Source organism: Tachysurus fulvidraco, chromosome 22 (assembly GCF_022655615.1).
Source record: "Tachysurus fulvidraco isolate hzauxx_2018 chromosome 22, HZAU_PFXX_2.0, whole genome shotgun sequence".
NCBI classification, from domain to species: Eukaryota; Metazoa; Chordata; class Actinopteri; order Siluriformes; family Bagridae; genus Tachysurus; species Tachysurus fulvidraco.
The window spans coordinates 3,775,673-3,799,167 of record NC_062539.1 but is presented as its reverse complement, the minus strand read 5'-3'; the positions used below and the strand labels follow the sequence as shown (position 1 = coordinate 3,799,167).

Below are 23,495 nucleotides of genomic sequence, written 5' to 3'. Positions count from 1 at the left end.
CACTGCTTCTCTCTTTCTACCCATCCTGAGGCATCAAGAAATTGTACCAGCTCTGATTGTCTTCCGTGCCATGAGGATTTTGGACCTCCACTGAGATGAGACCGACTCTGTGAGGATCCTGAGAGGCATCTAGAGATGCACCAGCTCCAGTTGGTCTCTGCTATACTAAAGAGGAGATGCCAACTCCATGTGACCTTTGAGGACAACAATCTCCTCATCAATACAACATTTGTCGGACTGTATATTTATAATAACACCCTCCGGTGTCACCCGTATGAGGATGAGGTTCCCCTTTGAGTCTGGTTCCTCTCAAGGTTTCTTCCTTTACCATTCAAGAGAGTTTTTCCTCACAACAGTCACCTGCATCACCTCAGACTTGCTCATTGGGGATAAATACAAACACACATTAATATATCTAATATGAATTTATTATTTTTATATTATATTAATCTTGTCTAATATATTCTTTATATTAACCTTTTGTTTTATGTTTGTTCTGTAAAGCTGCTTTGAGACAATGTCAGTTGTTAAAAGCGCTATACAGATCAATTTAAATTGAATTGAATATCTGTAGAATTCTCAATTCTGATTGGTCAGAAAGTCTGATGTTTTCTATAATTTTCTATATTGTTTCTATAGTAATGTATTTCACAGGTATTTGTATGCCCATAATAATTCATAGAAATAAAACTATTCATTAACAGATCAGTAATGTTGAAGAAAAATGTTGAATTGTTGATAAGGTGAAGTATTCTGTAAGGAGGCTCTCACTCTCTCACTCATCTTCTACCGCTTATCCGAACTACCTCGGGTCACGGGGAGCCCTGTGCCTATCTCAGGCGTCATCGGGCATCAAGACAGGATACACCCTGGACGAAGTGCCAACCCATCACTGGGCACACACACACACACTCTCATTCACTCACACACTACGGACAATTTTCCAGAGATGCCAATCAATCTACCATGCATGTCTTTGGACCGAGGGAGGAAACCGGAGTACCCGGAGGAAACCCCCGAGACATGGGAGAATATTCATTTGAAGGAAACTGTTTTAGGACAGAGGAGTGTCTACTCATGAGTTGGATTCGCTAGTGTCAGAGTCATTGACAGGAGGAGAGCGTACAGAACACAACACAGAGCTCAAAAAAGTTTCTAACCTGGACCTGTAAGCAATTCTTTCTTTCTTTCATCATTATTGTAGTTCTTACTCTCCTTTCTCTTCTGTCTATTCCTTCCTTCCATCTATCATTAATTCATTCTTGCTGTTCTTCCCACTCTTTCCCTTTTTTTTTCTTCCTCTGCTTCATTAATTTGGTTTTCATTCATTCCAGTCTTTATTATTGTCAGTCTTTCTCCCTGACAACAGACTCCTCCTTTCCCCCCCTACTGGCCACGCCTTCAGACGCGTCACCTCCTTCTGACCACGCCTTTAGACACGTGACTCCTTTCTGGATACGCCTTCAGACACGTGACCCACTTCTCACAACAACAAAGCCGTCAGCCTGTCACATCGAGACACAGAGACTTCAGGGGTATTTGTATAATGGCGCAGGCGGGGGTGTTTTTGGAACATGACCAGTTTAACTGCTCGATCTGTCTGGATGTGCTGAAGGATCCTGTCACGGTTCCGTGCGGTCACAGCTACTGTAAGGCCTGCATTAAAGGCTACTGGGACCAGGACGATTATTTGGGGGTTTATGGATGCCCTCAGTGCAGACAGAGCTTCACTCCCAGGCCTGTACTGGGCAGGAACACGATGTTAGCTGACGTGGTGGATAAACTGAAAAAGACGGCGATTAATTCTTCTTCTCCAGTGAAATCAGAGCCCACAGAAGCCGAGCCAGGTGACGTGCAGTGCGACGTGTGCACGGAAACCAGAAACCGAGCTGTTAGGTCGTGTCTGGTTTGTTTGGCTTCTTACTGTGAGGATCATCTGAAGCCGCACTACGAATCAGCAGCTTTCCAGAAGCACAAACTAACAGCACCGACCTCGATCCTGCAGGACAGCTTGTGTCCACGCCATGACAGGCTGCTGGAGGTGTTTTGTAGGACAGAGCAGCGGTGCATCTGCTATCTGTGTTTAACCGACGAGCACAAGGGCCATGACACGGTGCTGGCTTCCACAGAGATGAACGAGAAAAAGGTAACGCAGAAAAAAGGAGCTTGTGCTCGTTGTAAATGCTCTCACACGGCGTTTAATACAACGGATGAAGAAATAAACGACTAGTATCTCAATTTGGGTCGATTTCCGACACGTTACCTAGGAGATTAACTCTGTACCAATCAAACGCTGCCACGTCATCGATTGTTCGTTCATAGTTTTGTTCGATTCTGGTTATTTGGGAATCGATTCCATTTTCCAGACGTCTGGAATCAGATGAGTCGATTCAAAGAGTCGAGTTCAGACGATTCTTCTTTGTAAAATAAACATCTCTGTGTCAATTATTTACATAATACAGTAATATATGACTGGCAATATAAATGACAAGGGGTGCTAACACGTTTATTGAGTTATATTTGAGGGTGCGTAGGGTCAAATTGACTTTTGACCTTTTAAAACTGAATCATTTACATGTTCAGAGCCCTGAAAAAAACACCTGAACTGCTGTGACAGTCGCTGTAGGGAACATTTACGGTATTTGGCAGACACCCTTATACAGAGCGACTTACATTTATCTCATCTCATAGCTGAGCAATTGAGGGTTTAAGAGCCTTGCTCAGGAGCCCAGTTGTGGCAGATTGGTGGCCCGGGGATTCAAACTCACAACCTTCCGGTGTGTTAATAAAATGTCCATATAGACACAGCTGTTTTTTGTGTTTTTTTTTCTTTCTTTTTAACCTTCACGACAGAGGAATAAACAAGTGTTGAAGAAACAGCTGTTTATCCTGGACGTTCTGTAACATTAACTGTATCTATAACAGGTTAAAATGCAAAGTGAAAGACTGTAATTGTGAGATGCTGTGGTGTAATGGGAATAATTCACACCCCCTGAAAAAATATGCATTTAATGTAAAATAATCATCTTCAGCATGGTAATAATAAGTTCACTTCATCACACCACCTTGTTGTCGATTATTTTTATAACAGCACATCCCAAGTGAACTAAAAAAAAAATAAAGATCCTAATAAGATTCACACAAGTTATCAGCTACAATTTCAATATTATTTACAGAGTACATTGATGAATATTTACAGGAAGCTTTGGCAGAAACACAAAGGAAATCCCGGCAGAGAATTGAGGACCGAGAGAAGGAGTTGCAGGAGCTGAGACGAGCCACGCAGTCTCTCACTGTGAGTCTTACTACGAAGTGTGCCTTCTTAGTGACCTCTATTAATCATTCTCTGGCTTCATCCTCACGAAGCTATTTGTTTTTAGACCCCTCTATTGTCTGTGATGAAACCAGGATCCAGAATTTCATGGAATTGTTTTGTGATTTATTTTTTTTTGTGGGAAACTACTCGATTTGGCAAAATCGCATGAAAGGGGATTTCTTTAAAACTCCTACCATTTTAGAAACATATGGATTTACTTTGTATGAAAGCTGAACTCATGTTCGTCGTATGTGAATTGAAGAGATCTTTAGCTAAATGCGAGAAACTGATCACACTACGTATGATTTGTGAGATTTATTTTTGAAGAAAAACAAGCTGCTCTGTTTTACCTTCCATCAAACCCTGATCCAATAAATCATCAAAGTTTAATTTGTACAAATGTACATTGCCTCCAGCTCTCAGCACAGGCAGCTCTGGATGAGAGCGAGCGGATCTTCACGGAACTGGTTTGCTCCATAGAGCGGCGGCGTTCTGAGGTGAAGGAGCTTATCCGCATTCAGGAGGTAGCCGCCACGAGCCATGCCGAGGAGCTTCTCCGCCAGCTGGAGCAGGAGATTGCCGAGCTGAAGAAACGAGACGCTGAATTAAACCACCTCGCTCAAACCGACAACCAGATCTCCTTCCTGCAGGTAGAATATCTGCATCCTGCTTAACGAATGGCTAAGTGTGTATTGTGAACCCAAACTAGTAAACAGTGGCTGTTTTCTTTTTTCTTGGAGCATTTATTTCACTTTACATAGAAAGAACCAGCCCAAATTAGCATGAGTGGAACATTTATGGGGTTGCAGTTCATTTTTTTTCACCAACAAATAGACAAAGGGTTATTTCTACTTGCCTTACAATGTTGGGATATTAGAAAGGAATAAGAGACTTTATATTTGCTAACAAACATACAAACAAAGACTTTATAAGGATAATTATCTCTGAAAGTAAGAGATTATTTGCATTCGTTTGCATGTTGTTTCGTCACATGGTTTAGGATACCTGCATTACACAAATATTTCTTTGACTATATCTCAGATTTCAGCACTACTAACCTACAGAACTGTCCTCTGCTTGATGTTCTTGTTTAGAGCTACCGGTCGGTGTGTGTCCAGCCTGTGGGTATGGACGTTCCCAGCATTACGGCGGACCCTGGTTTTGGGTGTGTGATGAGCGCAGTGTCTGAGTTCCAAGCTCTGCTCGATGATGTGTGCCAAGGTGGATTTATGAATATTTCGGAAAAAGGTAAGCAGAGAAGTAAAATCATTGTTTCAGTAATGCAGTGAGGCGGCTGGAAGGAGATTAGTTAATAAGTAAGAAGTTCTGTCCATGTTAATGCTCTAGAGGGCCATAAAATGCAGAAAATTGCTCATGGTGTAATATTTTTTTCTCTTGTTTCCAGTCAGTGAAGTCACCATTATACAGAATACCAAGCCAAAGGCTGATGCGGAGTCAAATACAGGTGAGAAAGCAAAAGGTATCACGTGATACAGTGACATCATTAGCTGTTTATTGCTGTGGACCATTTATAGCAGTGGTCTTCAACCTTTTTTTCGCCGCGGACCGGTCAATGTTTGATCATTTTACCGCGGCCCGCTGGGGGTGATGGCTATACAATTAATTTAAAATTAATAATTTTAATTTAATTGTATTTAAACACGCCTTTTTAACTCACTACAACGCTAAATCAATGAGAACCCTGAGCTTGTTTCTTTGCAACGAGACGGTTCCATCTGGGGGTAATAGGAGACAATGACACCCAAAGTGTGTTGCTTATGTCCAGTTTATTCCGTTGTTTTGTTTTGGTTGCCATCACTGCAGAAAACCCCGCTTCACACAGATAGCATGTCGGAAATGGTAATAGTGATGTAAGTGCTGTGGTGACAATCTCATGACTTTAATCCAGAACACCGGCAGAGTTTCTAACGACGTCTGTTTCGTGCTCATTTTGACTAATTTTTGGGTTAAATTTGAGCAAACACAATATACACGTACACCAAGCACTGTTAAACATGAGAAAGTACCGGTGAACAGAGAGAAGAGCGATACACACCTTCTCTCCACCAAAGCTACAACGCCACACGCTCAGCTCCAGACGTCACCTAAAACTGCCCCGATATCATGATATTTTGCGCATGCGCGGTATTGGTGCGGCTTTAGGTGACGTCTCTCTGCTCCCGGTTAACCTCTCGTCCATGGAAAGTCACACAAACCCGAGACAAATACACCACAGTAAATAAAATGGAAATAATTTAATGTTCCTTGGGCGGCCCGGTACCATTTGGTCCACGGAGGGTTGGGGACCACTGCTTTATAGTGTTGAGCAACTTTCTAGTCCAAAAACTCTAGTCTTGTTTCTTTGCAGGAAGGCATGAAAGAAACAATTGATAATAATGTTTACAAAAAAGTTCTGTATCAGGAGATAATCGAGGCTGAATCAATAGGATTGTCTAATTATCAGTATGGAGGCACAGGATTTTTGTTATTAAAGGATTTATTATTATTTTAAAAATTGTCATTATGCTTTAAATCTTGTTATTTTTAATCACCGGTTGATTTAAATGTAGATTTCTTTCTACTAATATAGTTCTGGCTTCTCTTTCAGAGAAATAAATGCTCTCGGAGAAAAGCTGGGTATAGTACGGGTGTATATTAGGCCAGTAACGACAAGCTTGAATCCTGGAGTTAGAATCAGTGCATCAGAGCCATTAAAGACAGAATGAGAGCGTTAAATTCAGAATTAGGGTCTTCGAATCAGACTGTATGAATCAGTGAATCAAAACCTTACTAATTAGAGACAGAATCAGAGAGTTTGAATCAGAATCAGGGTGTCTAAATCAGGGAGTTGAATCAGAAAGTCTGAATCAGTGAATCAAATCCTGAGAGTCATTAGAGGCAGAATAAGAATTAGCAAGTCAGAAAAAGACACTGAATCAGAGTCTGAATCTTTTTTTTTTTTATAGTTTACAATGAATTTGTCTTGGAAATGGAGTCAACAAGTCACACAATAATCATTAAACACTACACAACCACTTACTCTATGTACAGTACTTTACCGTTAACCTGCCATTTGTATGCAAACTGTACTTTTATTAATATATTTTTTTTTTTAGATCTTCACACAACTACAGTCTTTCAAGGTTTTGTTGGCCAAAACACCTTTAGTGTTGCCGTGCCAACGTTTAGTGGATTCACAATGTCATCACCGATCGGTGAGTTTGTGTGTGTGTGTGTGTGTGTGTGTGTGTGTGAGCTTTTTTTTTTTAAATGAAATTACACTTTTAGGAAAAATGTAATAAATATCCCCTGTCTCTGTTAGATCTGTATCGCAATAAATCGAGTTATTAAAATCGATCCTCTGCCATGTCCGTATGCTACAGTCATTATTCTGCTTAAAACTATCCCTCAGAATGTGTTTCGATGTCCGTTTCTCTGAGCTCTTTCTCCTTTATCATCTCTGTCCGCCTGCTGTAGGCTGCAGACCTTCTAATCGACTCCGACTTCATCAGCGGAGAAGACGGCGGTAGCATCGTTACGGCCGCGCTAAGGCATCTCTCAGCTTTGGTTATTTCCGTGTTCTTGACCAATCTATTATATCTTAAACGTTTAAAGATCATTCTTATTTAAAAAGACAATTAATAAAAAAGAAAGATAACCCTGTATTATATAAAACATATTATATATGTCACAGAAGCCAGATTTATGAGTGTTTTTATTTATTAAAAAAAAAAAGAAAGAAAAAAAAAAGCCAAACGATGTGAATAAGCTTTCTGTTTAAAAGTGTGTTGTAAAATATTTTTCTGCAGTAGAAACGTGACTGTATCTGCCGTGAACTGATTTGAATGACGTTATTAACAGGTATAATGCAGAATTAGTCGCTTTGTTTTTGTTTTAATAATGACAGGTTATCTTTAATGAGCTTGTAGTGAGTGCTTTAATGTTTGTGAATTAACTTTTTTTTTTAAATATATCTAGATATAAAGTTAAAGTGCCAAATGCTTATTTTTCATAACATGGAAAATAAAGTGTTTCTGCAAAAGGCTTTGAATTGTGCACAAATGTTTGTTTGGACCAATTAAGCGCCTCGGTGTATAATTGGTGTTTTAAATCATTTATTTATTTATTTGTTTGTTTGTTTATTTATTTATTTATTTATTTGCACGTAGATGTGCCTTGTTGAATTCTCAATTCTGATTGGTCAACAGGTGTGGAATGATTTCATCTTTTCAACTGAAAAGAACACCGTTTATACGTCTGTGTAAGTTTTTACGACGGATCGTTTAGTCCGTCAGATCGAAATGTGAAAGAAAAGGTTTTTTCAAGTTTAACAAAAAGTGCTGTATCTTTTAGCCACTGAGTGAATAGGTGGGTTCGATGACTTTAACAACCTGCTTATAAGCTCTACATTAACAGATAAGGAAGTGATAATAGTGGACTACATAAGGTTTCCAGAGAAACCAGACTTTCAGAAGCTGCAGGAGGTGAAATATGATCTGTGTGTGTACAGTATGTACTGTATAGTAAGTTCGAGGTAAAAAGGATCATATGTAAGGCTATTGTTAAGGTTAAATAAACGATGGAGTCTTCCACCATGTGGTAAACACAATGCTTTTAATGACTTTCTCCGTTTTATTCCTTTGAGTTAAGGGAAATGACCCGTAGAGTTAAGAAGCACGATCAGGTCTCGAATGTTTGCTTCACCTTTAGCATTTTCATATCTGTTGTATGTAAAGCAGCCTGTGCACCTGCTCCGCTTCCATGCCTTTAGCACAAGGAAGTGACCCTTTACTGTTCTGCTCTGGCGTCTGATTGGTTGCTGTGAGCTGTTTTGGGTGCAACCTGGATCGCCTTTCACCTGTGCAACTGTTCCCACACCCAGTGTGTGTGTGTGTGTGTGTGTGTGTGGAGATAAAAGCCTTGTCCTGCGTCTCCCTTGTCTGTCATTAAAAATGGCAGCCGCAGCTACTATCTCGGTGGACGAGGACCACTTTTGTTGCCCTGTGTGTTTGGAGGTGTTGAAGGATCCGGTGACTATTCCCTGTGGCCATAGTTACTGCATGGAGTGTATTAAAGGCTACTGGAAGAAAACCGAGCACAAGACGGGTTATGCCTGCCCTCAGTGTCGTCAAGCCTTCAACACGAGACCTGCCCTGGCCAGGAACACAGTGCTGGCAGGTCTGGTGGAGAAGCTGAGGGAGAAACTGAGGGACGCCGAGATCCAAGAAGCCCCTCATGCTAAAACGGTTGAAGTGGAGTGTGACGAGTGTCAGGGGAGAAAACACAGAGCTGTGAAGTCATGTGTGAAGTGTTTGGGCTCCTATTGCGAGGTTCATCTCAAACAGCACAAGACGCACAAACTAACGGACGTAACCAGACAACTGCACAAGAGAGTGTGTAATCGGCACGGCCGGCTGTTCGAGCTTTACTGCCGCACAGATCAGCAGCTCATCTGCCCTCTCTGTGTGAAGGACGGACATGGCGGACATCACACCGTGTCAGCTGTCGAGGAGAGAACTGAAAAGCAGGTAAGCGGGAAATTTTACACCGTCACACGACAACGACTATATTCTCACGTCACTTCATCGTTCAATTACGGCCAGTTTTCCAGAGTGTGCTCGAATGTACAGTAACCGGCCATTTTGTCACCATGCATGAATGAAAAAAGCATACACTATTTGCTGAGGGAGGAGATTATCGGGTGGAGGTGAAACGTCCCTTGCACTGATTCAGAGAAAGTCATGAAGCATGAAGTTACATAACAAGCTAACTAACAACAACTGTTTGTGTGTGTTAAGAAAAAGAAAGTAAAAAAAGAAAGAAAGCAATTTGACGCATGTGAAATATAGTCTGTTTAATACAGAAAAAAAAAGAAGAAAGAAAATAATGTAAGGTTTTAGTTCATCTCCTGTGTGACCTTCCTGATATTACACACTAATGATTAACTACACAACAGAATTAACAATACTGATTAGGATTTTATTACCTATGTGCAATCTTTGGTTTCTAGTTAGGAGTGTTTTTTTTTTTTTTACATCTTTTATTTTGTTTGACACACACACACACACACACACACACACACACACAGGTTTGTGTTTTTGATACTGCAGACAGGGTTATACTATATCTAGAGTTCATATCTAAACAAATATATTTAAAAATAAATAAAAGAAATTAAGCTTCACTTCACATCCGATCGGAAGTCTTAGATGAATCTTAAGAATCAAATGAAATCGAATGAATTGTATTTTTTTTTTAATCAAACGTGGGAATGAATTGCATGTATGAATGTTAAAATGAATAAATAATTTTGAATCATTGAATCATTTTAAATAAATGTATGAATGAATGTATAAATCCGGTTCAAATAAATGAATCGTGTGTATGAATGACATGGAACCAAATGAATCATGTTTAATAATGTGAAAATGAATGAATCATGTGTGTGTTTTACATGTGACAACAAATTATTTGAGTGTATGAATCATATGAAAGAAATAAATCATGTGCATGAATTATTACATCAGTCGTGAAGACAAACTATTCGTGTATGAATTACTTGTGGAAAGCAATCATATTTATTTAAATTAATCATTCGTAAAAATCAAGGGGGAAACAAATGAATCGTGTTATGAATAAAGTCGAATGAATCATATAAAAATTGCATGTGATAAATAAATCATGTAGGAATCGTGTAAAAACAGATGAATCATGTATGAGTCACATTTGGAAGTAAATGAATCACGTGACAGTCATGTGAAAATAACTCCCATTTCTTATCTAAATGACTGCATGTCAAATATACAGTATACACAATATCTCTGTGTCTGAACAGTTTTATTAAATGTCTTATTAATGTTACTCAAAAACAGATGCAGTTAGAGGAGGCCTTGAGAAAATCGAGACAAAGGAGCAAGGAGAAAGAGAAGGAGCTAAGGAATATCATGAAATACCTCAAGGTAAGAAGAAGAAGAAGAAGGAGGAGAAGAATAAGAAGCTTTTATTATTGTCACATATACTTTACAACACAGTGGAATTCTTTCTTTACATATCCCGACTTTGGGTCAGAGCACAGGGTCAGCCATTATAGCACCAATGGAGCAGAGAGGGTTAAGGGCCTTGCTCAGGGGCCCAACAGTGACAGCTTGGGAGTGCTGGGGCTTGAACCCTGATCAACAAAGCAGAGCCTTAAGTACTTATAGTTGTACTTATATATATGTACTTATATTATAGTTATACTTGTAGTTCATTGAATCGTAACACACATGCTAAAGTTGATCATTTTCCAACACCATGTTCTAGGAATCACTATTTGCCCAAACCTATTATTATTATTATTATTATTATTATTATTATTATTATTATTATTATTAGTAGTAGTAGTAGTAGTAGTAGTAGTAGTAGTAGTAGTATTTGTTTAAAGAATGACATTACACTATTAGACCTTCCCCAATGGTGGACAACTTATTTATACTGGAGAACTTAAGTTCTTTATGATTAGATTAAAATGTATTTATTTATAATTAGTATTATTATTATTAGCTTTAGCCTCTGTGAGTGGCTGCTGTACAAGTCTCTGTGAACTTTATTTCTATAGAAATGATAAATTCGATTATTCACTTTAATATAAACTTCATCTGAATGACTGACCAGTCAGATTTGAGAATTTAGAATAGAATAGAAATTAAACTTGTAATTTTTTTCCGAAAGGAGTGAGTTCCTGCACAGAAACCGGTGTCTAGTCGTACAAATATGATTTCACATCTAGCAGCATTCCGTAATTCCAGCCAGAGGTTTCTTTGAAATGAAGTTCCTATTTCATCATTTAGCTCCTGATAGTTCAGTTTTCCTGATAAATACAAAATCCTGAACCTCTCTAAAAGAAGAAATGTTACTGAATCTTTCCCTACTCAGCGCTCAGCACAGGCTGTGGAGGAAGACAGTGAGAAAATCTGCACCAAGCTGCTGCGCTCTATCGAGAGGAGACACAGCGAGGTGAAGGAGCTGCTCAGAACTGAAGAGAGAGCCGCTTTGGCTCAAGCTGAGGGACTGCTCGAGCTTCTGGACCAACAAATAGAAGATACCAGGAGGAAAGAAGCAGAGTTGGAGCTGCTATCACACACTGACGATCACATCCACTTCCTGTTGGTAAGAGATCGATCAAGGTCGACTGCTTTAGCCTGCTTTTGTAACAGAAAGATTTCAACAGCAGACGTGGCACGTGAAATCTTACGTTACAATCTGAATTTAAAATCACATTTTTTGAAATTACATTTTATTAGACTCATTAGAGCAATGTCTTAAATTTCACTTTCAGCAGCAGTGAATTTCTGCAATTTAAGACTATTTTAATCACCCAATTTTCCAACCAAGAGAATACGTTTAACAGAGAATTGTCTACTCGAGCTTTCAGGGTGACTCTCTGAATTCTAAATTTGCATTTGTGTACATTTGCTTTGTAGATTATGTTCAGTCAAACAATTACACGTCAATATATTTTTAATATACAATTTTAACATGAAAAGAAATTTTTTTGTGCGTGCCGAAATAAAATGCTTTGTCGTCATTTTTTCCATTTAAAAAAAAATCAAATTCAGATTAAAAACAACGCTACATCGCTCGCTGAAATGCTGATAAATCTGTTTAAAACTCACTCTTTAGTTCAAATAAAAACTTGAAATTGTAAATTAAAAATTCTGATTTTTCATTTCAGGTCTATCTGTTCGATTTCGTCTTTGTCTTTTTTTTTGCTCCTTTGCAATTCTGAATCCTTTGGGTGTTACGTTTTAAAAAATTTGAATCTGAATTTGAAAATTATTGTAACACCAAAAACCAAATTAAACATTTCTCCAGGTGATAATCGTAGTGCTGAATTTGAAACCTTGCACACCAAATCAAGCCGTGGGACATTTGAATCTTATGTAAATAACTACAAAACTTCAGACACAAATTCAAACCTAAAAATTTGTTTTGTCAAATTTTAATTCAAATTTTAGCATTTAGATATTTATTTATTTATATTTTTCAACTCTTCGTGTACAGAAGTACAAACCCCTTTTGGTTCCTGCTGACGCTGAGTTGCCTGGTGTTGACGTCCATCCGTACTTCTCATTGATGGTCCTGAGAAGAGCCGTCACAGATCTGAGAGAGCGAGTGAATGACGTGTGTGACAAGGAGTTAGCCAGAATCTCCGAATTAAGTGAGTTTTGCGTTGATGTGAAGAAAACTAAGAACTTCTAAACTTCCTAACTCTCACTGGACTGATCACTTCCATGGATGGCTGAATCAATGTTAGTCTGGTGTTGTTGATGCTGCTGTTCACCAGCTGATCTTCACCTTTACTCTTGTATGTTTCTAGTTAAAGGTGAACAGACTCTATCAGCTGAAAGCACTTCCCCTGTCACTGCAGATCCTGAAATAGGTACCGATCCACACCACACACCTTGAACCATATCCTGATCCTTCTTTAACATGAGCTCAGTGTCTTATACAAACTCAGTGTTTTTGCTGATGCTTTTCAGTTTCTCCTGTGAAAAACGTAGACCAAGCACAAAGTGAGCCGAAGACCAGAGCCGACCTTTTACACTGTAAGCCCATTTGCCTGAAAAAAATATTTGGTTTTGCATTAGAGCTATAATGATAATGACGCAAAGAGTTTGCCAAATAAATAAATAAATAAAAAGAATTTGTCAAAATTCTGTAAATTCATTTGTAGTTCCTTTGTAATGTGAAGTATGATGTAATCTAATCTATAAAAGTGAAGAAAATGTTACCATATAGCTTTATGGTTGCCACCATATTGGAAAAATAACCAGCAGGTTTCTATTTTTAGTACCAAAGAGCAGGAAGTGTTAAGAATGAAGTGGTAGCTGCAATTTAAACACATCCCAATTTAAACAGTTCCTGTTTTATGTCCAATCTTTTCTCCCTAATTTAGTCTTGGCCCATAATTCCGACCCACCATCCAGTTCTCCCCTATGATACGACAGCAATGAAGGCTGACAGAAAGGTGTTTATAATAACATTAGAGGATCAGGAACTCGAATCGCAAAGATATTACAGCCAACTGTAGTAAGGACACAGAGAGCAATGCTGGCTGTGCTTAGTTTAGGTTTAGGAATGGAATACTCTCTCTAGCCACTAGAGGGAATCTGTGAGCTTATGTAGCTGGAAGAGGACAGAGCGCTCTTTCCTCCAAAACTGTTACACTACCATGTTAGGCAGCAGGAGCAGCAGTTAAAAAAAAAGATGGCTTGCAAGATACAGAGAAAGCACATGGTTGCCTTTACCTGCACCTGTTGGTAATTAAAACTGGCTGGTTGGAAGGAACTGGGAAAGAGAAGAAATAGAAATAACTGCAGGAATAGTACCTGAAAGAACTGCAGGAGCACTTGGGATTGGTCAGAATTTCTTTATATCAAGTGGCAGAGGATCTGTAAAACGTTCTAAGCATGTACTGTATTGTTAACAGGAAAATGTCTCATCTCATGACGTCACTAGCACCAACCTTCTATTTTCTTAATCTACAGTCAGCGGTGATGTGACACTGGATCCAAACACTGCCAACTCCTACCTCTGCCTTTCCGAGGGGAACCGAAAGGTCAGCACCTGCTACGACTCGCAGTACTCTCCAGAACATCTGGACAGATTCAGCGGCTGGGCTCAGGTGCTGGCCAAGGAGGCCGTCTCATCCCGCTGTTACTGGGAGGTGGAGTGGAGCGGCAGTGGTGGGATTGGGATCGGAGTTTCTTACAAAGGGATTATCAAGCATGGTGGAAGCGCCAATGGAAAACTGGGCTGCAATTCCAAATCGTGGAGTTTGAACATTTCTGGTGGCCATTGTACATTTCAGCACAATAAAACCAAGCTGGAGATCTCATCTCCTATTTCAGGGAGGATAGGAGTGTTTGTGGACCACAAGGCAGGAGTTCTAGCTTTCTACTGCATTTCGCCGAGAAGGGACACTATGACTTTACTGCACAGGACACACACATCGTTCTCCCATCCACTTTACCCCGGGTTTTGGCTTGGCCTTGGTTCCACACTCAAACTGTGCCCCATCCTTAAATTCTCAGGTTAGGGAAGGAGAACCGTACAAACTGGCTTATCTTTACTGTTTAGAACCAAATTTGGCAGGTCGTACTCATGGACTAACTTACAGACTAGAACACAAAGACGTGAATGAAAGTTTTAGTGAATGTTAACATGACATCTATTTCAAACTTGGCAACTTGAATTTTTCAGGATCTGGCAGCACGTTTCCCATGTAGCCTTAATGATATACCACGAGTCTGCTTGACTCATCACTAATAAACAATTTCAAATAACCTGCATGACTGAGAAGCATCATGAAATTTACACCCTGGAACTCGATGTCGCACAACGTGAGATGTTAGAAAAATAAAATAAGCAAAACTCTACATGTAAGGCTTTGTAACAGTTTATTGGTATCTGTGTGATCGAGAAGCAGCAGGCAGCCCATTGAAAATGAGGTGGTGGTTGTCGAGCAAACGCTCAGATCTTGTTAAAAGCAGCAACATCAACACTCTGGACCTGCGCACAAAAAATATATATGAAAAATGTAAGAATTCAAGGTTGGTTGAATAAAACTTATCATCTGTAAACTGTGCTGTTTTACGTATTTTGTTCCGAGATAAAATCGGCACTCACGTAGTCTTCAAATTTGGTGATTTCCTCCTCAAGTATGTCGACTCCGACTTTGTCGTCCTCGACAACACAGTTGATCTGCAGCTTCCTGATGCCATAACCGACAGGCACCAGTTTGGAGGCACCCCAGAGCAAACCGTCCATCTGCACCGAACGAACACACTCCTCCAGCTTGGCCATATCGGTCTCATCATCCCACTGTGGAGGGAGGGAGGGAGGATGATAAAGATAGGGGAAAAAATGTTTGGTAATAATATGACATGTTCATTTTTAAAAAAGTAAACTAATAACAATGCATTAATACCATTACAAAAATAAATGTTCTTTAATTTATTGAAGTAATTTTTATTTATTTTTATTTTTTTACATGTTTTTCATTATTCTAATAAAAACATTTAGCAATATGTACAATAACTATGGAATAAATAAAATAAATAAATGCATTAAAATTGAACAACAAAAACAATGGGTTCAATAAAACAAACAAAAATATCTAGCAATAATAAATTATTTTAAAATGTTTACAATTTTTATACTTGATCGCATGTAATAAGTTTATTAGTACTAAATAATTCCTAAAATAATTTTTAGCAGTACGGATCCGAGTGCGTACGGGTTTGACGTCGAGTATAATGGAGGACTTGGCGATGAGGGCGGGTTTTTTAGCTTTCTTCGCTGCGTACTCCTGCACCCTCTGTGCTTTAATGCGCTCTGCCTCTTCGTCTTCCTCGTCGCTGCCAAACAGGTCGATGTCGTCGTCGTCCTCTTCTTTTACCACCACTTTGGGTCTCGCCGCCGGTGCAGCCTAAATTTGGGAAAAATAACGGAGTGTGAATGAGATCCGATTACAGGAAGTGCACAATATCTGGTGCGGTACAGAAAACTGGACACGTCACAGAGGTGTCCGACAAAACAGTTTGTATCTCATGAATGTGATGGACACTCCTCCTGAGAGCTGCTGTCTCGTCAGTAAATGTGGTGATGTCCCTCACCTGTGGAGCAGTTGCTGCTTTAGGAGCCGAACTCGGACTCTTCTCCAACACGGACAATCTGCTCTCTAGCTTGGACAGCATGGCCCTCAGGTCATCGACCACTGACCAGGACAAGACACACACACACACACACAACACGCACACAACACACACACACAAAACACACCTTTCAATTCAATTTTATTTGTATAGTGCTTTTTACAATAGACATTGTCTCAACGTAGCTTTACAGAACATAAACATAGAGCAGAAGGTAAACATAATTAATGATAAAAGAAATAACGAATAATAAAATAAAAAGAATTAACAGGATAAAAAATTCAAGATTATTATTAGATATATATAAATATATATAAACAACTCAGGCAAAATGTTCACTAAGAAAATATAAATGTACCTTTTTATTCTATTTTAACTGTTTTTGTTTGTTTATTCATTTATTAATTTTCTACCGCTTATCCGAACTTCTCGGGTCACGGGGAGCCTGTGCCTATCTCAGGCGTCATCGGGCATCGAGGCAGGATACACCCTGGACGGAGTGCCAACCCATCACAGGGCACACACACACTCATTCACTCACACACACACACTACGGACAATTTTCCAGAGATGCCAATCAACCTACCATGCATGTCTTTGGACCGGGGGAGGAAACCGGAGTACCCGGAGGAAACCCCCGAGGCACGGGGAGAACATGCAAACTCCACACACACAAGGTGGAGGTGGGAATCGAACCTTTTTCTTCTTATTAGATTCAGATTCAATCAGATTCCAGAATTCAGCACTTCAGTATAAACACAGTTATGCATTCACGAATGAATGTCATGATTTAACCGAGCTTCTAATGGAAATATTTTTATTTTATAGTTTGATGCCACAGACACACACCTTTGTGCAGGTTCTTGTTGTCCAGCTCCAAGCTCTTGATGCGAGACACCAGCTCGCTCTGATCTTCTGATTTGCTGGCATTCTGACTCTAGACGCAAGAACAAAACAGAATATTAGAGACTCGGACTGCAAGGAGGAACAAAACTGGGGTGCAAATTTTTCCCTTGACACACTGCATCAAGCTCTCATTGAGCACACTGAAATCTGGAAAGCACACCATGCACGGGGCAAATTTTAAGGCAAAACCCTCAAGCATTATTCTTGCACACATGGTTTAGTTTGACTGATTTCATATGCAAATTTGTTTGACTAAATGCCCGGAATGTCTTCGCACTAACAGGAATATCGGCGAACACATAGTGGTCACTTTCTTCGGTAGAAGTCGATGCCTTCTTTGAATGAAAAGCATAGGGCTCAGGACAAACAGGAAGATGGAGTGTTTCCAAAGACTCGGTCCGGATCGCTATTTTTAGATCAGAGAACACCATGGGATACAAAACAAGAGTGAATTGGGACCATTTCCAATTGACTGTAATCATAACTTATCATTGATTAATTATTCCTGCTCATTTGTTTTTTTTACAGCTGGAAGAACTGCAGTCTGTAGAAGCTCCAGGAACACAATTCTTCAGTAAAATGCAAAGTCGAGCCAGAGTCGAGTCATAAACGTCCTTGTGGTAGAACAAGGTCTTAACAGCTCAGGCTCTAGACGCCGCATGCACATGCAACCTTGTTCAGATAGCAGCACACGTGCACATCTCTCGTATACACACACACACACACACACACACACATTCTACTCCCATATGAGGCCCACAGTGCAGGGGCACTTACAGACTTGCGCTCACGAGGCTTTTGGGGACGGGAGTGTGTTTTACCCGACTGCAACGCTGCCTTCACCTGCCCACAAACCCCCCAAGGGAAGGAAATACAAGAGGAGAAAGAAAAAAACAAAATAATACAAATGAGGTGAGAATAAAAAATTGGAGAGGGAGAGAGAGAGAGAGAGAGAGAGAGAGAGAGAGAGAGAGAGAGACTGTGTGAGAGTGTGAGTGAGTGAGTAGAGATTTACATATAAAAAAGTAGACAAATGTCATTACATTATTATGGCAATAAGCAACACACACACACATTTTATATATATATATATATATATATATATATATATATATAAACACATACACACACACGAGCAGGGAGACATGCAAGAAGGAACACAGACAATAAGGACCCATGGAAATGTTTACAGAGGTTACAGAAATTTATGGAAAATATTTAGCAAATTAGTACTTGAATGTTAAACACAAATGAAGTCGTTTGTTATTTAACATGCTAATTTTTTATACGACTATTTTGCAATCTTTTATAATATTTTTCACCAAAAGAGTCCACTGACCAAACTGACAAACGTCAGAAGATTTTGTCTTTGTAAGCTCCACAAACTCTCCAGAAATTTTTCATTGACATTCAATATTCAAGGACTTTTCTGTTAAAAGGTTTAAAAAACAGAAAACAGTCTCTTTTTTCATGACCAAATGACAGTCCTGGATGGAACGGTGTGGCAGTACTCACTCCGGTTAGGGACTGCTGGATAGCCTGGCGGGCTTTAACCATGTCCTGCAGGAAGCCGTTAGCGTCCGTCTCCTTAAACGGCACAGCGGCGCAGAGAAGGCCGAGTCAAAGGAGCAAGCGAGAGACAGACAGGACAAAAAGCAAGCGAGCAGGTGAAGTCAGTACAAAGCAGCCGGGTGGCATGTAAAGGGGATTAAAGAGCTTGGAAAGAAAACACTGCACTTCATTCCTTGGCCACAGACGAACAAATAATAGCTGAACAAACAGGTATACGTGTTACTGCGGTGCCAGATTTCTACATGTACCTGAGGAGCCGAAGGTACGCCGTTTATCCCCTCGTAGAAGCATCGCTCTGCCTCGTCGTATTTTGATTTGTCAAACCAGATATTCTCCTGGGCCAAGCACTGGACTCCACTCATGATGATGCTGTGATAAGAGAGGACAGAAAACAGTGAGATTGGTAACTAGGTAAAAAAAAAAAATAAACATGAACGAGTCTTTAATTTGCTGACGCTGGCGTGAACTGCTGAACGTGGAGCTGAGCGCATGGACAGATTTATCATCTGACACTCAAAGGTTTTCTGCAGTCTGTAGTTTAATCGGATATGAACGCCGAGCATGTTTGTGTGTGTGTGCATGTGAGAGCAATACACACTAACATTTATTTTTTGCTTCATCAAATATAAATCCTTACAAAATCTCAGTTACTATTTTGAATTAATGTGCAGGTTTTATTTTCAATTCACTTGAAGAGCATTAATCAAGTGTGTGTGTGTGTGTGTGTTTAAACCCCTACATTTACTGTTGTTTGTAGTTAAGAAGTAAACAGCTCTACGGACACAGGTAGGTTTGTAAAGCATCGCTAAAACCCATTCATTGGTTTTTGCTGACCAGGCCTGTGCTCAGCAGTGCAGGCTCAGAACCTTCTTTGTAATCTATTGGATGGCTTTTTGCCCATGTACGTCCATGTGGCAGATACAAACACAAACCAGTGTGAAACTGATATTTTGCCACTGTTTTGTCTCCACAATGAGGATGCAACTAATAATACACAAGCAGACAACCACAAGCTTGGCCTGTGCCCTGAAAAGTGGCGTACTTGTCCCGTTTTCTCGGGTTGGGACGCTCCGTCTCTGAGTAACCCCTCTTCCTGCGTCCTTTCTGCGGCTCGGAGGATGAGCGCTGGTTTTTCTGAGCGCTGTAGGAGCGAGACCGGATGCGGTTCCCCTCCTCTCTAGTGGGTTGAGTTGGTTTCCGTTTTGCCCTAAACACCAGGGAGCGGTGGACGACTTGCTCTCTTGGACTCGACCCCAAGCTTGACGGGTTCTGAGAAAAGTCCTCGGCTTGCTCGTACATGTTGCTGTTGAACCACACAAACTCGCCTCTGGAGCCGTGCACAGAACCGTACTGCTCGGGAAAGAGACGGTCTTCTGAGGCATGGCTTTCTGAATGCGATGAGTGCTGGACTCTTCTCCTCCTGCCCCCGTGAAGGTTCTGAGGGGTAACGGTCTTCGTCGAGCCCTGCAACGGCCTACCTACTTCCTTGGGCCGGGACTGAGAACCCCTCTCGTTGTCCATCTCGTCACAAGTAGAGGGGAGAAGTTGATTTGTTGTAAATGTTAAGTTTAAAGCCAATCAGACAGCAGGGATGCACTAGTACGATACTGTAGATACTGAAACAGCTGTTGGCCCAAAACACTGACATTCCGATTTAAACACGGCGCTATTTCATGCCGCAAGCGAAGAGTAAACCATAAGCATGTTAGTATAGGATCAGTATCTGGTACTCAGAGCTTTCATCTCAGTATCCGAGATGAAAAACCTGGAACGTTCCACACGGCAAACAGTCTCTGAAAGTGCAATACTCATCTCCTCTTTGTGCTGACACAGAGTGAGCAAATCAGCTAGCCCACCAGGCACATAAAAGCTGCGATGTGACATTCAAGCCCATTGTGATCAGCCTGAACCCAAACCCCAGGGTTTACACCTAATCTGGTGTTGACTACGCTAAAACCCGTCAGCCACCGTGATGAAAACAGCATGGCACAGCTCAGCTAGTTAACTACTTTAATAGACACTAAGAACCATGAACAGCCCTTATCTGATCGTTATACTGTCTGAATGATTTTTTTTTTTTTATGTATATCACCATAAACAAAAAAAAGTCAGTACGAATGAATCTAGAAGCTGATGGTGAACATTTCGACTAGGAGATGTTTCGCATTTCAAAGATGTTTCCCACGTCTCACAAGAACATAGTGAATATTCCTGAATGGGAAAAGGTTTGTACTATCCGTCTGTATTACTAGTTAAACCCGATAAAGTGCCAGATTGTGTGGTGGTGAGATTAATTACAAGCTCTATACTCACAGCACCAACAGTGTGCTAACATTTAAAGAACCGATTTATCTACCCAAACATGAAATCTGCTCGTCCCATAGTCCTGGGCTACTGATTTTTCCACCCTTGCAACAGCTAAAGGTTTGTGGACACCTGACAATCACTCAGATATGTGGTTCATTCCCATCAATTTGGGGGCACATCGTTGTATAGAATGTCTCTTAAAATTCCCCTTAGGTGGGAAATATATGTGGCCCAAACAGTGACAGGACAATGCCCCTGTGCACAAAGCTCAATGGTGTATTAAGGTTGGGCTGGAAGAACTTAAGTGTCCTGAACAGAGCCCCGACTAACTCAGCATTGAACATCTTCGGATTAAACTGGCTGAACCCCAGACTTTCTGGACATCCTAACATCAGTGTCTGATCTCACTGAGCAACTCTCCAACATCTAGTTGAAAGTCTCCCCAGAAGAGAAAACTGGAGCTTATTATAGCACCAAAGGGGATTACACCAGAAATGTAATGTTCAACAATGGTCAAGTGTTCACAAAACTGGGAAGAATTGTCAGATTCATCATGCAACATTTAGGCTCCGAATAGCAATCCATACAAGGCACATCAGCAGTCCATCATGGATGTCCTCACGGTCGAGATTACGTACACTGAAGCTCCCTGATCATCCATCATGATCAGATGCACATGCCACCACACCACACTCACATGACACTCACCTTCTGATGTACTCAGAGGAGTAAAAAAGTCAAGCCTGGGTTTTTCAGGATGTCTTTAATAACGAGCATTGTAACCATTAAAAGAGGAGAAACATACATACGAAAGGAAGTGCAAAAGTTTAAGCACCCTGAGTTCATGTTTTATGCAAATGCAAACATTCACTGGATGACAGACGTTTTTTTTTTTTTGTTTGTTTGTTTCTTTCTTTCTTTCTTTCTTTCCCCCTTTCTCCAAGTGTTGCAAATGAATTAAAAGAAAAAGTGATTTTCCTGGGCAGCACCTGGAACTATACACCCTATTGTTATATACCTTATTGTTATTGAGATAACTTAGGAATAAAGACGCAAATTTACGTCTGCTAAATAACGAACGCCAGAAAATTCGGTATTTAAACCTGATGCAAAGCTAACACAAAGTTGATTATTTTTCAGTAACATTCTGAAGTATCCAACTAACTGCACTAATTTATTTATCTTTTAATTTTGTTTATTATTAGTCTTTGATTATGTCAAACATCCACTATGAAAGTCCCTATGTAAGCTGTTACTTTATATATCGTATTTTCGTATTATGTAATTGCCATTTATCTAAATTAAGTGTGTATTTTTGTTATAGAAATATATATATGAATAACATTAATATTAATATAAAATACTATTATTTATCATAGAGTATTTGGAGCAAATTAACCAACACTTTCTAGCCAATCAGAATCGAGAACTCAGCAGCTGTACAAAGTACAAAGTATTTTCATAAAGTATCATAAATTTGACACCAACTTTAAAACCTCAATAAACTTTTTGCACATTTAAGCAAAGCTTTTTTATTTTAAGTTTATGAACTAAACAGAAAATTGTCATTGCTTCATATTTGGGCCTTGTTTATTTGTACCCCGTTTGTTTTTTTTTTAGAATTGTAATAAATCTACCACTTGTGAAACTGTATTTATCAATAATTTATTTACTATAAGAGATTTTATTTTAAGAGAATGACTTAAATGACTATTAAATATTACTTATTTTTTTATTGCTCATCATGTCAGTGACAGAGGTAAATATATATATTATATATAGTTGTGTTTTAGTTCCTAGATTTGTAACAGCGTATGTAGGTTTAAAAAAAAAAGCTAATTGGAAATAAAGTATAAATAAAACAGTAGCTGTAAGTGAGTGAGTGAGTGTCAGGTTTGTTGTGTTCAGCTCAGCTCCAGGCTACAGGGCTATAGATAGACTTCCTGACAGCTTCAAGCCATTTCAGTCTCAGCCACGTGGCGATAAAAACCAACTCCGAAATACTTCTCCGTCTCTGTGAACACGTTCTAAACTACGTTCAAGCTGTTTAAAAACTCCACGTCGCCATACAAAGGTTTATTTCACTTACTTTTAAAGTTTCCGTGTAAGGTCAGAGGACTGAATGAGTGAACGTCTCTCGCAGGACAGTTTGTTCAGAAAAGGGCTCGCTGTCTACGGCCTGTAGTATTTATTCAGGAAAGAGGGGAAACTACAAGTTTAAAACGTATAGTATTAATGTATTACGTAATTGCCATTTATTTAAATTAAGTATGTGTATTTTTTTCGACATAGAATTGCCTTCTTATAGGGTAAGGAGCAAAAAAGAGCGACACTTGAGCAGAATGCGAATGTTATGACAGACAGTGTTCCCCTCCCGAAAGGAGAAAGTGGTATGTTCCAGAAACTTTGTACAAGTGCATACTTTGATGGGAGTAAAGTGACAAAAACCCTCTCATATATGTATATATGATGTTAAAAAGTATTATAATAATATAATAAAAAATAAATAATTTTTGAAAACTGTATATCTAACATTAAGTGTGTGTGTGTGTGTGTGTGTGTGTGTGTGTGTGTGTGTGTGTGTGTGTGTGTGTGTGTGTGTGTGTGTGATATATATATATATACATATACATGTATACATAAATGTAAAGTTTTCAAAGTGTCTACTTTTTACTCAAATTGTTGTATTAACTTAA

At 39.6% G+C, this 23,495-nt stretch overlaps 3 protein-coding genes across 10 annotated transcripts; 2 read left to right on the top strand and 1 right to left on the bottom strand.

Moving 5' to 3' along the window:
• The first annotated feature begins 1,431 nt into the window (after positions 1-1,431).
• ftr67 (finTRIM family, member 67) lies at positions 1,432-7,361 on the top strand. Its single transcript, XM_027166081.2, has 7 exons — positions 1,432-2,146; positions 3,200-3,295; positions 3,733-3,966; positions 4,411-4,564; positions 4,722-4,781; positions 6,433-6,531; positions 6,794-7,361. The coding sequence occupies exons 1-7, from the start codon at positions 1,547-1,549 to the stop codon at positions 6,844-6,846; spliced, it is 1,296 nt and encodes a 431-aa protein (XP_027021882.1). The 5' UTR covers positions 1,432-1,546; the 3' UTR covers positions 6,847-7,361.
• A 144-nt stretch (positions 7,362-7,505) lies between these two features.
• ftr87 (finTRIM family, member 87) lies at positions 7,506-14,940 on the top strand. Its single transcript, XM_027166073.2, has 7 exons — positions 7,506-8,844; positions 10,189-10,275; positions 11,231-11,464; positions 12,359-12,515; positions 12,675-12,737; positions 12,838-12,903; positions 13,846-14,940. The coding sequence occupies exons 1-7, from the start codon at positions 8,269-8,271 to the stop codon at positions 14,394-14,396; spliced, it is 1,734 nt and encodes a 577-aa protein (XP_027021874.2). The 5' UTR covers positions 7,506-8,268; the 3' UTR covers positions 14,397-14,940.
• eef1da (eukaryotic translation elongation factor 1 delta a (guanine nucleotide exchange protein)) lies at positions 14,741-23,046 on the bottom strand. Of its 8 annotated transcripts, XM_047806416.1 has the most exons (11): positions 22,889-22,984; positions 21,508-21,560; positions 19,535-20,013; positions 18,741-18,861; positions 18,436-18,507; positions 17,698-17,763; positions 16,864-16,951; positions 15,976-16,076; positions 15,597-15,788; positions 14,987-15,181; positions 14,741-14,869 (listed from the first exon to the last, which is right to left on the bottom strand). In XM_047806416.1, the coding sequence occupies exons 3-11, from the start codon at positions 20,011-20,013 to the stop codon at positions 14,831-14,833; spliced, it is 1,353 nt and encodes a 450-aa protein (XP_047662372.1). In that variant the 5' UTR covers positions 21,508-21,560; positions 22,889-22,984; the 3' UTR covers positions 14,741-14,830. The 8 variants fall into 8 exon arrangements, with proteins under 8 accessions (XP_047662372.1, XP_047662373.1, XP_027021877.2 ...); XM_047806417.1 differs by lacking the exon at positions 17,698-17,763; XM_027166076.2 differs by lacking the exon at positions 18,436-18,507.
• Between the last annotated feature and the right edge of the window lie 449 nt (positions 23,047-23,495).

Bases quoted from the DNA above. Each gene is read 5' to 3' on its own strand.
- ftr67 (XM_027166081.2), top strand. From the start codon at position 1,547: ATGGCGCAGGCGGGGGTGTTTTTGGAACATGACCAGTTTAACTGCTCG. The intron at 2,147-3,199 runs GTAACGCAGAAA...GAATATTTACAG, and splicing joins CAGAGATGAACGAGAAAAAG to GAAGCTTTGGCAGAAACACA. The intron at 4,565-4,721 runs GTAAGCAGAGAA...TCTTGTTTCCAG, and splicing joins TATGAATATTTCGGAAAAAG to TCAGTGAAGTCACCATTATA.
- ftr87 (XM_027166073.2), top strand. From the start codon at position 8,269: ATGGCAGCCGCAGCTACTATCTCGGTGGACGAGGACCACTTTTGTTGC. The intron at 12,738-12,837 runs GTACCGATCCAC...GATGCTTTTCAG, and splicing joins CACTGCAGATCCTGAAATAG to TTTCTCCTGTGAAAAACGTA. The intron at 12,904-13,845 runs GTAAGCCCATTT...CTTAATCTACAG, and splicing joins CAGAGCCGACCTTTTACACT to TCAGCGGTGATGTGACACTG.
- eef1da (XM_047806416.1), bottom strand. From the start codon at position 20,013: ATGGACAACGAGAGGGGTTCTCAGTCCCGGCCCAAGGAAGTAGGTAGG. The intron at 16,952-17,697 runs GTAAGTGCCCCT...TCTTGCGTCTAG, and splicing joins AGCCTCGTGAGCGCAAGTCT to AGTCAGAATGCCAGCAAATC. The intron at 14,870-14,986 runs GTGAGTGCCGAT...TTTTGTGCGCAG, and splicing joins TCACCAAATTTGAAGACTAC to GTCCAGAGTGTTGATGTTGC.